Source organism: Taudactylus pleione, unplaced genomic scaffold, assembly GCF_031769625.1.
Source record: "Taudactylus pleione unplaced genomic scaffold, aTauple2 ptg000012l, whole genome shotgun sequence".
In the NCBI taxonomy this organism is placed as follows: Eukaryota; Metazoa; Chordata; class Amphibia; order Anura; family Myobatrachidae; genus Taudactylus; species Taudactylus pleione.
Window position 1 is genome coordinate 7406757 of NW_028284415.1, and position 17222 is coordinate 7423978.

At 45.7% G+C, this 17222-nt stretch overlaps 1 protein-coding gene across 4 annotated transcripts in view; it reads left to right on the forward strand.

Moving 5' to 3' along the window:
• The window catches only part of LOC148542445 (manganese-dependent ADP-ribose/CDP-alcohol diphosphatase-like), a 15914-nt gene extending 642 nt beyond the window's left edge, over nt 1-15272 (forward strand). For all 4 annotated transcript variants that reach the window (XM_088468600.1, XM_088468601.1, XM_088468604.1 and 1 more), the window contains exons 2-4: nt 6545-7147; nt 9153-9269; nt 12394-15272. In XM_088468600.1, the coding sequence (XP_088324726.1) occupies nt 6545-7147; nt 9153-9269; nt 12394-12689 (1016 nt within the window). In that variant the 3' untranslated portion in view covers nt 12690-15272. The remainder of the gene's footprint in view (nt 1-6544; nt 7148-9152; nt 9270-12393) is intronic.
• The last annotated feature ends 1950 nt before the right edge of the window (nt 15273-17222 follow it).

The following is a 17222-nucleotide window of genomic DNA, read 5'->3' on the forward strand; positions in this document are numbered from 1 at the left end:
CTTCAGGGGAAAGTTTGTATTCACCTTAAATTATGCAGCAAACTGTTTTCCACATGATTAAGGCAAATATTAAGCTGGGTACACATTAGACAATGTGCAACTGACACAATGGTCATCCCGATTTCCCTTAAACTCTTGGACAAACGATATAGTGCATACACACTGCTCAATCTTCCAAACGACGGAACAACACGTCATTTGGTTGTTAACTATATAATGTTAACTTATCGCCTGGTCATCCGGTAGTGCCAGTGGCGTAACTATAAATTTTGCTCCCCCCTGCAAAAAAGTTTCTGGCGCCCAACCCCTTCCTCCTCCAGACAGGGTAAGCAGGGTGGTGTGAGGGGAAAATGAGGCAGGGTGGTTGGTATGAGGGGGGGGGGGGGATGTGTGTGAGGGTACTGAGTAGATAGGGTGGTCTGAGGGGGGGATGAGGCAGGGTGGTTGGTATGAGGGGGGGGATGTGTGTGAGGGTGCTGAGTAGATAGGGTGGTATGAGGGGGGGATGAGGCAGGGTGGTTGATATGAGGGTGTTTGTGAGGGTACTGAGTAGATAGGGTGGTGTGAGGGGAGGATGAGGCAGGGTGGTTGGTATGAGGAGGGGGATGTGTGTGAGGGTGCAGAGCAGACAGGGTGGAGGGTGGTGTAAGGGGGGGATGAGACAGGGTGGTTGGTATGAGGAGGGGGATGTGTGTGAGGGTGCAGAGCAGACAGGGTGGTTGGTGTGAGGGGGGGATGTGTGAGGGTGCAGAGCATCAGGGTGTTGTGAGGAAGGGGATGTGTGTGAGGGTGCAGAGCAGACAGGGTGGTGTCTGGAGGCGAGCGGGAAGAGCAGCAGCGGAGTTGGGGTATCCACTAGACGATAAAGTTGAACGATTGAACGATAATGATAAAATCGTTCGATAATCGTTTGAACATCGTTTGCAAATCGTGCAGTAATTGTTTCTAACGATGTACGATGCGCGCTCCCGCTGGTCGTTTGATCGTCTCCTCCATCGACTGAACATGCAGGTCAATTTCACTTGATTGCTTACTAATCGTTTACACATCGTTTACACATCGTTCACACTGAACGATCAAACGATGAACCACTGTCTGCCCACTATAGCTGAAAGCTCTCAATCACAGATTAAAACAACATAGTTTATTGTTAGATCTTTTGCAAATCGTTTGCAAATCTTTTGCAAATCTTTTGCATATTGTTCAGAGTGGTAGATCATATTTCAAGGGAAAATCGTTAAGAGGTTGGACAGGGATAAAATCGTCTAGTGGATGCCCCCCATTAGGATTCTGCCGGGCTGGGCAGTGCCAGTCACTGAGGCATACTTGCCAACTCTCCCTCATTGTCAGGGAGACTCCCTGATATAGTAGCAATCTCCCTGTCTCCCTGAAGAGTCTAGCAATCTCCCTGATTGCACCTTACCCCCATTATGAAGCTGTTATATAAAACAAAAAACAGAGATATATGCATTCAAATGGGATAAATAGTATAATTTTCCTGAATTTTGTTGCAAGGCACAATGATCCCTATGGCTACATGCATTTTCTGAAAAGTATCTGTTTTCATTAACAAATACATTTTATTAACTGCTTTTGGGCTCGTTTACATCTGGATACAAGTCAAGTTTATGATGCGCCTCTCAGATGTAGCAGTACACGTCCATTGTAACGTGCGCTCATAGGTGTTGCTTTCATAATCTCCCTGAAATGTTTTTTCAAAAGTATGCAAGCATGCACTGAGGTGAGCAGGGAAGCACATGGGCAGGCTAAGCACAGGACGTCACCGGGCTAGCAGCAGTACGCCGTCTCACCTGCCTCCTCTCTTTCGCTCCACTCTGCCTCCACTTTCGCTTCCCGTATCCCCCAGCATGAACCCAATGGCCCCAGCAGCAGTGCGCCGTCTTACCTGCCTCCTCTCTGCTGCCTGTATCCCACAGCACGAACCTGAAGGCCCCGGCTGTACCTGCAGACGTTGTGGTCAACAGCCGGGACCCACACTGAGCCGCTATACACAGTCCCCAGGGTTGCTGGCCGCCTCAATGTATCAGGCCGGGCTCCAACTAACTGCCAGTGCCGAGCAGTTCCAATCAGAGGGGGCAGAGCATGACTAGGGGTGGGGACAGCAGCTTTCACCCAATCACCTGCTGTAACGCCAAGAAGGTAGTACCATTATACAGTATATCTCTGATCTATATCACTATGTGCCCCCACCTGCCAGCGCCCCCAAGCCACCGCAGGGTCTGCGGGGGGCCGTTGTTACGCCACTGGGTAGTGCGTACACAGGGCCTGATTCAGAGCCGCTCATAAGCGGCCGCTCTTTCGCTCCGAGCGATGTTCGCACAACTGCGCATGCGTATGGGTCGTAATGCGCATGCGCCAACCAGTCATTGCGGTCGGAAAGCGAGCGCCCGCAAAATAGCGAGTGCCTGCTAATTTGAGTGACAGGATGAGGCGTTTGTGGGTGGTAACAGGGGAAGGTGCTTGAAAACGGGGAGTGGTGATCCGAACGCAGGCATGCCAAACGGTCAAAACGGGCGTTTTAAGGGTGTGCATAATTAACAAAGCAGCGTCATCGACCACGTCACTTGGTTGTTTCTTAGCCTGAACTGTTCGCATGATTGCGGTAGGAAAATCCTACCACAAGCACTGCGAGCAGTTCAGACGCCTTTCGATGTACTCGATTAATCAAATAAATAGCGGAGATGACGTATGATGCGAGCGGCCAGGGGGCGTCTTTACAAAATAGCGAGCGCATGTTTCGTTCGCTCGCTCGCTCAGACATAGAGGCGTCAACAGACCGCAAAGAGCGAGCGCTCAATTTAAATAGCCGGCCCCTTTTTCTGAACGAGCGAGCGCAAATAGCGTCCGGCTCTGAATCAGGCCCACACTGCACAGTTTGTTAAAAATTGTTAATGATATCTTCAGATTGACCTGCACTGCAGGCAGCTCTGCAGAAAAAACGAATGACTCACGGGAGCGCGCGATAATGCGCGATAGACACTGGCCAATGTGGTTGATTTGTTGTTACAATCCGTCGGAAATTAGCAAATTGTCCAATATATTGTCTAAAGCCGGGTATTCGCTAGGCAATTTTGACAGGCGATTGCACGATAACGACGTCATTATTGTGCAATCGCCAGCAAATTGGGCATGTAAATGACAAAAACGATCAGCGATGCGCGTGCACGTTGGTCGTTTTTGCCATCTATCATTGCCCGTACATGCTGGTCAACCTGACGATCTCGTCAGGTTCAGCATGTACGCGGATGATGGATGTGCGTGGACTGAACGAGTGAACGTTCAGTCTAGGCACATCACTAGACATACAAACGAGAACACGATTGCAATGTCGTAATCGTGCTTTCGTTTGTATGTCTATTAGTAGATACGCACCTTTATGTTTACCCAGCTTAAGTGTTCGGGCAATTTAACAATAAGAAGCAGCAGATACTTGTACTTTAACCAAATAACTGCTCAATATCGCAACCCCCCACAAAAAAACATAAAGCTTACCTGCAGTGCTGTGCCTCCAACTTCTCCTAACATGCCTTCCGATGGTAAAATTGATTTATGTATCTAGTTGTTCATACATGCACAATCCAAAAGACATAAGTTTGCATACTGTGATTACAGAGTACATACTGGTCAAAGATAGGAAGGGCCAGTTACTGCAAAGCAAAGGGCCTGAGTATGGATTCTGGCCACCGTAGGCTAATACAGTACATCCACAGGCCTCAAATTTGTATTCAGCAAGAAATCAATGACAAACTTGTTTAATTTAAATTGCTGCAAACTGGTCACCTGGGGGCCCTTTTATCATTGAATATTTGAGGTATTTTACCTCAAATATTAAGTATCCCCCGGATGTATGAGGTAGGGACCGCAGCAGCTATCTCCGATACCTGCTGTGATCCCTCCATTCCCGCAGGCAGCTGCATCCCCCATAAGTTTGTATGGGGGATGCAAGGCTGCCAAATGTACCAATATCTGGAATGCGATGCATTCGCGATATTGGCCCCTGCAGCTAACGTCATCTGAAGATGGCATTAGCCTCTGTAGCCTATGGCTACACAACGCTGTATTAGCCGGCGAAGGGCTACCCCGGCAAAGGCTGCTGCACTGGCCGGCAGCTCTCCGGAGACATCACAGGGATGGGCTCCTTTAGGACCCTGTGTCCCTGCATGTCCCGGATAATACATCTGGGCGCTATGATCGCATTTTGCAATGCGACCATGGGCGTTACTGACATGCCCTGATCGCATTGCAAATGTGTAATAAATGGGGACCTATGTAACAGATCAAAGAAGGGTTGTGAATTTATGATACCTGGGAGATCTTATCACATTAAAGTGCATTAAAAATATTCCGTCACAGCACTCAGGTCATTCCCAGCCAGAGCCCTATCTGTGTCGAGTTTGTATGTTCTCCCTGTGTTTGTGTGGGTTCTTTTTAGGTTGTCTGGTTTCCTTACACACTCCAAAACATACAGTAAGTTATGTGGGTGCAGAAATGTCCCATAGTGTGTGTGTTAGGGGTATAGATTGACAACAACCAGGGCTGTTTTTCAGGAGGAACGGACCGGAACACTGTTCCTGAAGCTCCCTTGAAAAATGACATAATTAGGAATTGCATTTCGGAACCCCCGTCAGCATTGAGATTATTTATGGCACTGGCTGTGGTGTTGATTGGCCAGTTCACAGTTGGCGCCAAGGGCCTTAGTCCTGCTTTCCCTGCCCTGTGCCCCCCCCCCCAGTGCAGCGTTTCCTGTCATGTGCACCCCCTAGTCCAGCACTCCCTGCCCTGTGCCCCCTCCAGGTCCAGCCTTCCCTGCCTTTGCTGACCCCCAGTCCAGCATTCAAAGTTCAATTCTGATTGTCTTCTTAGGTCAATTTAAGAAATCCCAATAGTGCAGCTAATAATAACACTGCTCTTTAATTTTTCTTGGTCTTTTGGATGCTGCGTGGAGATTGGCAAAAGTAAATATCATTGTCCAGGAGAAAGGATGGGAGTTGAACTTATCGTCGTGCATATTGGGCCTGATTCAGACCCGCTCGCAAGTGATTCGATTGTCAGGCAGTTGTGCGTACTGCGCAAGCCCTGGAGCGAGAGAGAAATTCTCTTGCTCCGGGGCTCGCTACAAACGGGGCGGCTGTCGATGTTGCGGTGAGGGGGGGTGGCTACACAAACAGGCGTTCCCGAAGGAACGTCTGCCATTTGTGGGAGGCACCACTGACATCACCAGTGATGTCAGTGGAGAGCTTCCAACTCTGTTAGAGCAGGAAGCTCTCTGGGGCTTGTGACGGACGAGACTCTACCACAAGGGTCTCGTCGCAAGTAAGCTACCAGGTCCTGTGAGAATCTGCTAGCGCTGGATATCTTTTTTGAGTCTTTTTTACTGAAAATGCCTCTAAGTCACAATGCGATGCGACACTTGTGTATCTGTGTGCACCTGAGCATGTTCATACATCTCTGACTCAAGCCTACAGTTAAAAGCACAATTTATATTCAACTGTATCAAGGGAACTTGGAATGAAAAAAGCTGCGGCCGCTACATTATAGCACTTCTTATACAGACTCAGAGACTATGTCACACACAGATATACAAGTGTCGCAAATCAAATTAATCAGAACAGTCTCCTGGTGCGTCCTATTTGTACCATATTGCGACTTGGGCATCTTTTTTTTTGCCAAAAAATGTATCTATCGCTAGCAGAGTCTCATGGCACCTGGCACGCCGAGAGGGGCTTTTTAGCGTGACTCCAGTAAAGATGTATAAGGACACATCTGTATAATTGGAAAAGAAGGAGTGGAGCGCTGGTTTGATCAAGTGACCCCAATAATTTATTACAATAATGCACAATAAAAGTTTGTATAAAAACACACAATATAATATCTACACTGGCACGATATATCAGTGTGACTGAGCAAATATCATGTGGGATAGTGGCATAAGACCACTCCAAAGTCCAGTAGCTTAAAATGTTCACAATCCGGCTCAATAGATATCCACTATAGCAGGTATAATGTCAGCAAGAACATGTAATTCAATGTTGCCAAAAGAACGGAGAACTGCAATCACCTGTAAATGTAGCCGTTACTAACACTGTGAAGATAACATCCGGCCAGTGCGTATAGTGCACCGGGATCCATTCCAGACGGGGACCGGGCGCACCATGCTGGCATGGCTGAAAAAAGGTGTGATGACGAGAGCCGCTGTCAAACTCCTAACGGCTGTGTGATCTCCGTCCGGCTATATAGGTTTCATGCTCTGTAAGTGTAGGAGTCCTTTCCGGCAAGAGGGTAGAGAAGATTCTCTTGGCTGACTCTCTCTGCACGTGGGTGGATATGCAGGTATCGGGAACATGAGCAGCAATGACGTGTCCAGTGAGAGGAGATCCCTTGACGCGTTTCTCTGGGCTTGAATGTTCCCGGTTTCATCAGAAGACATCTTTTTTTTTAATATGTATAATTGTCTGCATATTTCTTTACTATACAGTTTAATACTTTGTCACAAAACCCATTCATGTTCATATTTTTCCTTCAGAGGCAGAGAATGCAGTAAATAAAGAAATGGACGAAACATCAAATCCACTATTTACTTTTGGCATCATTGCTGATATCCAGTATGCCGACATAGATGATAGATACAATTACATCAAGACCAGGATGAGATATTACAGGAACAGCCTTTCTTTGCTTCAAAAAGCAACTGGAGAATGGGCTTTAGAAGCGGTGAAACCTACATTAATCCTGCAGCTGGGGGATATCATAGATGGCTTCAATGTTCAACATAACTCAACCGAGACTTCACTGACAAAAGTCCTGACAGAGATTGAAAAACTGAGAATCCCAGTCCACCATATTTGGGGAAATCATGAATTCTACAACTTCAGTAGGAAGCAACTACTGGAGTCAAAACTAAATAGTATGCGACTCAAGGATGAATTGACGACCTCTCTGGAAAATAGTGACCATCTGGACTCATTTTATGCTTATCATTTCAGTCCTTTTCCTAAATTTCGATTACTCTTAATTGATTCGTTTGACTTCAGTGTCATTGGGAGAGATCCATCAAGCCACAAGTATGTAAAGGCCTTAAAGCTTCTGAAGCAGAAGAACCCAAATGAGGATAAGAACAGTCCAGAAGGTATGTAGTGGCCCTAAGGGAACAACGTGAATACATGTAAAATAGCTATAGCTAAGCTGGCCTGTATTGTATATCTGAAGTAACCCTCTTTGCATATTTTACCTTCACATGTAATCATTTATGTCATTTGGCTGTATCCTGATAGTCAGTGACAGTCTTTCTAGTACTCTGTCAGATTTATATCTTTATAGTACACATACATCTATTGTATATTAAATCTAAGGCCCTGATTCAGAGCCGGACGCTCTGACCAGAGCTCTCGCTCTGAATCAGGGCCCACCTCCATAAATATGGAGCGTCCTCCTGGACGCTCGTATAGCTGTGGGTCATCACCCACAGCCTATACGAGCGTGCAGGATGATGGTCGCGATGGTCTTGACCATCGCGACCATCGCCAGTGCGACCAGAAGCCTGCAGTTGAGTTTCTCAACCGCAAGGCCAGGAGTGATTTTGGCTCTATCAGAGCCAAAATCACTCCCACTGACATCACTAGTGATGTCAGTGGGGCCGGCTTCTGACGGTAGGCGTTCCCTTGGGAACGCCTCCGTCTGGCTGGCACGCCCCCGGCACGCCCACCAAAGGGGGCGTGCTGTCAATCAACATCGACAGCACGCCCCCTTTGATCAGACACAACGAGCGAAGGAAAGTCCTTCGCTCGTCGCGTCTCACGCATGCGCACGACGGAGCTCCCTCCGTCGTGCGCATGCGCAGTGCACACCATCGACCCACTTGCGAGCGAACAGCCGCTCGCGAGTGGGTCTGAATGAGGCCCTAAATCTGAAAAGTGTAATGTCCCCATACACATGAAGGTAGTACTACACAGCCTTTGACTTTACTTTACTCTATTTTAAAAAACATTGATATACTGTATAGCACAATTCCTAAAGTTACACAGAGCTAAAGCCTCGTACACACTGGACGTTTTTTTGTAACGATAACAATATTTTTGAACGATATATCGTTCAAATTGTCCAGTGTGTATGCACTTACCGACGAACGATGCGTGCTCCCGCGGGTCGATAACGATTTCCCCAGTCGTCTGTATATGCAGTCCAATCTGGGAATATCGTTAGCTATGCCATGATACCGAATGCATAGCTAATGAAAGTGTCTTAATACATTTCTTGGCCTCTGCAACATTTATATATTTTCACACAGCAGCTGTGTTGGCATTAACATACATCTCTGACTCAAGCTTACCTACAGTTTAAAGCACAATTTAAATTCAGCTGTATACATTGTATTCTTAACAGCATTGGAATCAAATATAATTTTAAGGCATATACATTCATATAGGTGAGCGCAGCTGGAGTAGTGACGGCCTAGCAGCACTTAACATTGTCTTGTATTCACCTTGGGGTTAGCGGTGACCACCAGTCCTGCAGCTCCTGCCCCAACACTACACCTATTGCCCAACCCTGAGTTTTTTGCACAATTCAAATTGTTTATTTTAGGTGTGGTGTGCCTAAAAAAAACAACACACGTTTAGTTAGTGGTGTTCCATGATGATCATCTGTACAATGGGAAATGGTAATAGTGTGTATAACGCTACATGTTTCCCTCATCATTATGCCAAAAGCCTCTCATCACTACTCTAATGGAGGATCCTGCTCCTTCCACTGATCCCCACTTGCCTCCATTCTGGTATTATATGTCAACATTGTGCATGTCAGCAGTCACTATATTAGCCTAACCCTAAACCTTATTTTAGCATGAAAAAACTATATTGTCATTTTGACTGTCAACATTATCACCATTTCACAATTTCTGTATGTTGACATGTTACATGCCAACATTAGTCGACATTATGGTGTTGACCTTCTCACCTGATACCGCTGCAGATTGTTACAATCCCTGTCCACTTGAAAACTGGTTGCACATAGACAAACAGAAGATAGAGAATACACACAATGTACACTCAGGGCCTAAAAAAGTGCTTGAAAAGTGCATTCTTATATATGTGCAATATGCAATCTCATAGCCTCCTTGTTTTGTGTTGTTGTAGGTCTCGATGAAGCTCAATATGTGCTGTTTAATGGTGGAATAAGTACCACCCAATTAAAATGGATTAACAGTGTTCTGGAGACTTCAGATAAAAGTGATGAAAAAGTGATGGTTGCAGGTATGTCATCCTCTGAAGCCCATCCACTTTGTAACAGTTGAGTGATCTACAAACCACAGGTCACATAATTATGTGTGAATGCAATTTTTCCATATCACATTTGTAGGAGCATGCAAATATTCCACTTTTGGAAATAATCAGCACCTACCGTATATATTCGAGTATAAGTCGACCCGAATATAAGCCGAGGTACCTAATTTTACCACGAAAAACTGGGAAAACTTATTGACTCGAGTATAAGCCTAGGGTGGGAAATGCAGCATCTACTGGTAGTAATCCCCCCCCCCCGGTACTGCCTCCAGTAGTAATACCCCCTGGTAGTGCCCCCAGTAGTAATATGCCCCCCTGGTAGTGTCCCCAGTAGTAATCCCCCCCTGGTAGTGTCCCCAGTAGTAATATCCCCCCTTGGTAGTGCTCTCAGTAGCAATCCCCCCCTGGTAGTGCCCCCAGTAGTAATCTCCCCCCTGGTACTGCCCCCAGTAGTAATCCCCCCCCTGGTACTGCCCCCAGTAGTAGCCCCCCCCCCCCCCCCAGTATAGAGAGATGTACCGGTAATAAAAAAAAAAAACACCTGAAACCCCGCTCCTGGTCCCGACGCTGCTACCGGCTCCTCCGGCCGCTTTGCATGATGGGAGAGACATCATGACGTCTCCTTCATTACCCACTGCGGGAGCCGGAAGATGGCTCCCGCAGTGGGAGCAGCAGCAGCCGATGAGAGTCTGACAGACTCTCATCGGCTGCTAATTACAACAAACACACAGCTGCCGGTGCCGGCGGCTGTGTGTTTGGCACGTTGTAATGATGACCGAACTCTGTCCGGTCAGTGCTACACACGCGGTGCAGCTGTGTCACAGAGACACAGTCTGCACTGCGGCCTGCATGGTACGCAGCTGAGTTTGGAGCCCTCCAATATGTGGCGCCCTACTCAGCTGCGTAACGGGGGAACCGGCCCTGGTCCTGGAGCATCACTCGAGTATAAGCCGAGGGGGGGCTTTTCAGCACAAAAAATGTGCTGAAAAACTCGGCTTATACTCGAGTATATACGGTACTTTTGTGGTATTGTGAGTCTGTCTGGAAAGCGCGTGTTAAACAGGATATTTCAATCTCATTGAAGTCCTAAATACTGGTGGCTCCCTAAGAAGGCTCTTATAAATTTATTATGGCAAGAACCCAAGAAATCTGCTTTGCTAACCTTTATAACAGGGGTGAGGAACCTTTTTTCTGCCGAGGGCCATTTTGATATAAATAATATTATTTGAGGGCCCAGTACAGGCCACGCCCCCTCTGTGTGATGTCACACGGGCACGGGGCCACAATCACCTGTGATTACAGCAATACCCGGAGCATCCTGAGGATGCTCCGGGGAGGCGTAAGGTCAGCGGTGTGACCGTCTGAAGCGTCCTAAGGTTTCTCCAGGCGGCACTGCTGCATAGATTCTGGCTGCAGGGTGCCATTCTACGTACCTGCTAGCCAGATGAGGCTAGCAGAAAAAAGCTCTGAGGGCCAGACCAAATGATTCTGGGGGCCTTATATGGCCCCGGGACCTGAGGTTCCCCATCCCTGCTTTATACCATCTGGATGACAATTACACGGGCAATAAATATTTATTAGAATTTATTTGCTGAATACCTTAGGCCTCATTCAGAGGTGCACGCTAAGTTCACATAATGCCAATGTTCACATAGTTGAGCAGTTATATGCTACTGCACATGTGCAACATATTCTGGAAACCATTACGGCATATGTGTTACCCTGTGCTGTTGCCTACAGAACCGCTGATATTAGAAATGATGAGGGAAAACCATGGATGTTCCTGGGAAATGGCCTTAAGTGAATGCAAACAAATCTGTTGTGTGGGCGTGTTATGGGCGTGTCTGTGAAAGCAGCTGCATTCTTATAGGCAGAGCCGCAGCCGCAGAGGCCATGTTCAGTCAGAAGCACTGCACTTGCCATAGGGTTGGTGCAAGTGTTAATGGTGCGCCGATGGTGGATTTCCCAGAAATCCACCATCGCCTTATGGCTTGCACATTCCTATGCACGCTAGTACACAAGGGGAAGGCTGAGACTAGCATTTCCATATTATCACCACCATGACTCTGTACAAAGATGCAGCCACGATGGCAACTGCTTGCACCTCTGAATCAGGACCCTTATGTCTTCTAGCTAGAAAATCCTGCATGGCATGAAACAACTGCTGTGTCACTGACAATAAGGCAGCCACACCCTCCCTCATCTCTATATCCTCATTAATATAAGATGGAGGAAGCCAGCCCATGAGAATATAGGCTTGAAGGCCTTATTTCAATATACAGGTTGAGTCTCCCATATCCAAATATTCCGAAATACGGAATATTCAGAAATACGGAATTATTTTGCCATGACTGAGATAATGAAACCTTTGATTTTTTTATGGTTCAATGTACACAAACTTTGTCTAAGGCACAAATTATTAAATAAATTGTATAAAATGACCTTCAGGCTGTGTGTATAAGGTGTATATAGAACATAAATGCATTATGTGTGTATATTTGGTTCCCATTCCCAAGATATTTCATTATGGTATGCAATTATTCCAAAATACGGAATATTCCGTTATCCAAAATACCCCTGGTCCCAAGCATTTTGGATATGGGAGACTCAACCTGTAGTTAGCAGATATAATTGGATGGAGTAATTTTCACAAGTAATAACTTCAATAATCATCATTGTATATCCTGACATATGTTTACATAAACTTGAAGAGTTTACTTTAAGCAATGGAAATAAAGTATGTACAGTATTTCTGTAACACAGTAGTATTAAAATATGATGGGGGTAATGCAATAGGTTCCCAGTTTAAGAAATCAGCGTGTTTTTGGCAAGTTTACCACTAAATTTAAATTGGCAATCAGCTATAAGGCAAAACCACCCTTATAACTAATTGCTGCTTTAAATTTAGTTGACTATCTGAAAATACACCAGCTCCTTAAACTTGAAACCTGTTACATAACACACCATGTTTCAGCCCCCCACCTTTTGGGGGTGACACCACCCTGATGATCTTTCCATGTACAGTAGAGCTGATCATTAATATGACACTTGTATATGAGAAGCATTTTTTGTAAACACAGTTTCCTTTTTACAGGTCATCTTCCAGTTCACCCAGACTCCACAGAAATCATGTGCCTGACATGGAATTATGAGGAGGTCCTGGCTGTTCTACAGTCACACATCTGCGTGGTGGCATACTTCGCTGGACATGATCACAATGGTGGCTACTGCCAAGACTCATGCGGAATCCACCACATAACACTCAATGGCATTATTGAGACCCCACCAGACAGCCAGGCTTTTGGCACCCTGTATATGTACGAAGATAAGATGGTGCTGAGAGGCTCAGGTCTTGTTCCAAACATAACTTTGCCCTATAGGAAAAGCTAGAAGAGACTCTACATATTATATACATACGTATAACTGAAGAAGCTGCAGACAGTCTGCTGTCAAATAGAACTTAAGCTGTGCGCAGTATTAATGTGAGAGGTCATTTTTCAGAATAAAATACAGTTCTGAGTATTCAGTAATATTTCCCCCATTAAATTAAATGTGAATCAATGATGGCATCACACCCATGGCCAGGAAGTAGTTAAATGAAAAAGGCCTCTGCATTGGGCACAGCAGTGCTAGGAGGCGCAGATCCTAAACTAAACCACTTAGAAGAACCATAGCATTACTGTGTAGCGGCTGTATGATTATGCCATTTGTATGTATAGACACTGGAGAACAGGCTCGGTTTGGCATCCTCATCTTCGGAGCCAAAACATTTTATTAGCACTAAGGGCCTCATTCAGAGGCGGTCGGAGGATGCAAGCGGTCGCTCAGAAACTGGGCGGCCACTTGCATCCTGACCGCCCGCCTCTGTTGCGGCCGTTAGGCTGTGGGTTAACACCCACAGCTCTAACGACTGCTCCGGTGATGGTCACGATGGTCAGAGACCATTGCGACCATCGGGGCTTACGACGAGACCCTAGGGTAGGGTCTCCCTTGTCGTAAGCCCCGGAGAGCTTCTGGCTCTGTCAGAGCCGGAAGCTCTCCACTGACATCACTAATGGGAACGCCTCCGTTTGGGCTGCCATCCCCCCGGCCCGCCTTCCAAATGGGGTGAGCTGTCAATCAACATCGACAGCTCGCCCCCTTTGGATCGAGACCCGCTACGACCGGCGCTGTCGGTCGTAGCGGGTCTCACGCATGCGCATGACGGCGCCAGCGCCGTCGTGCGCATGCTCTGTGGGGGGCCATCGACCCGGTCCTAGCGCATCAGCGCTAACGACCGGGTCTGAATGACCTCTAAATGCTTACAAGGATATGATTGGAATTAAAACCTAAAGTATTATTATTTGTAATTTATGATTTTCCCATAATTTCTCCCTGACGATTAACTCACTGGGTTTCAGGTAGTTATTCTATCTTGGAAGGTCCATAACTGCTGGCCTACCCAAGAGTCTCCTGCTACCTGCAAGTAGCAATGAGGTTATTGTAGCTGGGCCAGCATTGGAAGTCATGAAGGTTGTTAAGTGCAAGCTGTCCATGCAAGCTAAGTAAGGCCATGTGCAAGAAACTAGGCACTGATACAACATTTTTATTTTTGGATTCATCATCTGATAATAAAACTTTGAATTCAGGGATGATTGGATGATTCTGCATGGATCGAAGCTGCAACAGCGTATGCAGACTGATCAATGGTGCGTACTGCGTATGCAGCGCACTGCGCGTGCGTGAGTTAGCATTGCGATCGCTTTGTGATCAAGCACAATGAAGCCATCGCAGAGTGTGTGACAGGCTCTGAGTGTTTGGGGGTGGTGACGGGGGAGTGTTTGGAGAAACGCAGGCGTGTCTGTCCGTTTGTCCGTGTTTGTCTGCACATCCATGCAATGCCGTTGCATGGATATGAATAAATTAGCCACTGAGACGGCATATGCAGCTTGAGTACTCACTGCGTGCAACAAGACTTAGTTTCTGCAGCAGGTCAGGCCTACTGTGATTGTGTGTGAGGGCCCGATGTTACTCGATGTTCCCGATGTATACGCAGGACTGCAAGGTTTTACGGATGTGAGATAGCGGTAGTGGGTGTCTCTATGCTGGCTTTGCGATTGCATTCATTAGCATATTTTTGCTGCAGACCTCCATGCGTACTCGCAGCTGGGATTACAATATCGAACCGTAGTGAATGAGGCCCTATCAGGTTCTCTTAAGCAGTATAAATTAACACACCTATATGTATAATAAGTATATTTTTAAAATTGAATGCATACTAAATTAATTCACTGTTGCCTGGGATTCAAACTATTATGGAATTAAAAGGAAAGCAATAATAAGAAAGTGGGAATAATTATTTGCCATATGTTTGATGTGAATGCCTACTTGCATATTAAGCAGGGCTCTGTGGTTTCACATTGATTTTTGAATTGATGTTTTGCTAGTTTCATTTGTGCACGAGAATGAAGAGTATGCCTGCTGTATTGTAGAGGTTTTTATTTATTTTTTTTTACAAAAAACAAGCTTAGCAAACACTTTTTGGGCTTACATCCTGGTTTGTGTGTAAGTGTATCAGGGTATAACTACGCCTGATGTTAACCTGGCACATCTGTGACTGGTGCAAAAAACGGGCACATCTTGAGGGTTATATACGTTACTTTTAGACCTTACTTTTTAGATGCATCATGAATCCCTCTTTCTCTTCTATAGCTAGTGTCACAAGCTAGTCATTTCTGTACAGCATGATTTATACAGTGCACCAGTACTTTATCCATACAGCGCAGCTAAATTTTCCATCTGTTCATCCAATGTTCACAATCAATGACATTTTAAAGCTGATAATCCTGAGTATATGTCTTCACAAGTAACAACTACAGTAAAAGCACTATTACATTTGGCCTGCTGCATCATTCATTTAAGCTTTTCTATTTTATCTCAATACACTGTGTTATTTTGACTCTTAAGCTGGGTACACTCGTAAGGTGCATACACACATAACGATTTTGTAACCAACAATTTTCTGTCAGATTTTCCCTTGAAAAAGTGAACGATGTTTTGAAGTGTAATGAAAGATTTTTACAACGATGAACGAAAAATGTTCCTTCCCTTAATGAAAATTGTTATATTGGACAGTCTGTAATGGACGATAAACTACAAACGGGAGCGTGCTTGAACGATTATCGTTCATCGTTATAACTCAGAAACTGAACGATTTTTTGAACGATAACGACGTCGTTAACGAATAATCGTTCAAAAAATCTTTACGTGTGTATGCACCTGTAAAGATTTTATTTCCATCCATCCAACTAGTTGATTGGTTGGAATGAAAATCTGGTAAAGTATGGGAGTAACTGATGATCAGCAATTTGCTCCTAAATGGCAGAAAACAGATGATAAATGGTCGGTCAGACAAGTTTGTTAAATGTTTGATCTAAACAATTTGTTCTAACAACAGTTTTTGTCCATTTTCCGGCATTTGGGAGCAAATTACTGATTGTCATTTGCTTTCATACCTTACCAGATTTTCATTCCAACCAATCAACTAGTTGGATGGTTGGACAGAAAATCTTTACGTGTGTACCCAGGGTATACGTTCAGGAAGCCGGCGGACGCAATGCCGACCGCCGGCTTCCAGACTACTTAATCCCGGCGAGGGTTAAATGACAGGCGTCTAAATCTAAGGCGCCCGGCATCCCGATTGAAGGGATGCCGGGTGCGGACAGCCGCAGGGGGGAGGGTTAGGTTTAGGGCTCCCGGGGGGGGACGACGACTTATGGTTAGGCACCCCCTCGGGAGGTTAGGGTCAGGCTAGGGGAAGGGGGGTTAGGGATAGGCACACGCGCGGGGAGGTTAGGGTTAGGCACCCCCCCGGGGGACTTAGGTTTAGGCGGCGGGGAAGGGGGGTAAGGTTTAGGCACTGAGAAGGGGGATTAGGGTTAGGCACCCTAAAGGAGGGTTATGGGGGTAAAATTAGGTTAGTTTATACTTACCTTTAGGACGGTAGGGATTTCCTCCTCTGTCGGGCTGCCACTGCCGAGATTTAAACCGCCGACAGAGGGGGTTATGTAATAGGTTCGGAGATGAAGGAATATGCCGCGCAATTTAAATCTGCAATCAGTCATAAGGCTGGTTTTGTCTTTGCGCCCCAGACGTGAACCCCTTAGTGTTAGGAACTGCTGGTAACAGAGAAGCCGTGACGTGGCCCAGCAGCCTCCCATGTATTTGCAAATGCATGCAACTAATATCTCTGAATTTCTATGATCATATAGTCTTCATATATTGTTGCAGTTATTATTCAGTGTGCTGAGGTACAATAGGGGGTTAAATCCCCCTCCTTTTTCTACTTTGTTTTATAACTGATTGGCTTAAAATGTAGCAGTGAACTCACTGTAATCACGCCGGTGACCTCATCTTGGAAATTATTACATAACCACCACAGTGGCAGAGAGAGAGGACCTTGTGAAACTGCTTATTAGCACTGAGAGGTACTTGCCATCTTCTGGCAGTGATGGATCCCATACAATTGTATCCACCATTCCTTAAATAGAGGTGCGTAGTCTTCAAAAACACCTCTTACTTTGCTTATAGGTGCTACTGCCACCTATTTTTACCAAATCTCCCGTATCCTGGGCGTGTACTTACAGATGGAGCAAATCGTTATGGCATAATCTGGTGCTAAGCTGGTAAGAAGGACACGTTAGATCACACTGCTCACCTATCCCATAACATTAGAATCTGTGCTCTCAGTAACAAGGTCTCAGTTGTGTTATTGCAGATGAGTGACATTTTCCAAACAGTTATGTTAAATATTCACCTTCCCGCATTTAACCAAAATGAAGCATATTTTGTTGGTGTCATTTGGCCTGAAGTCGCTTTTGTGTATGAATTTCTTTGTATCATTTGGTAAAGAGTGCTAAGAAATGCAGTTTTGAAATGTGCAAA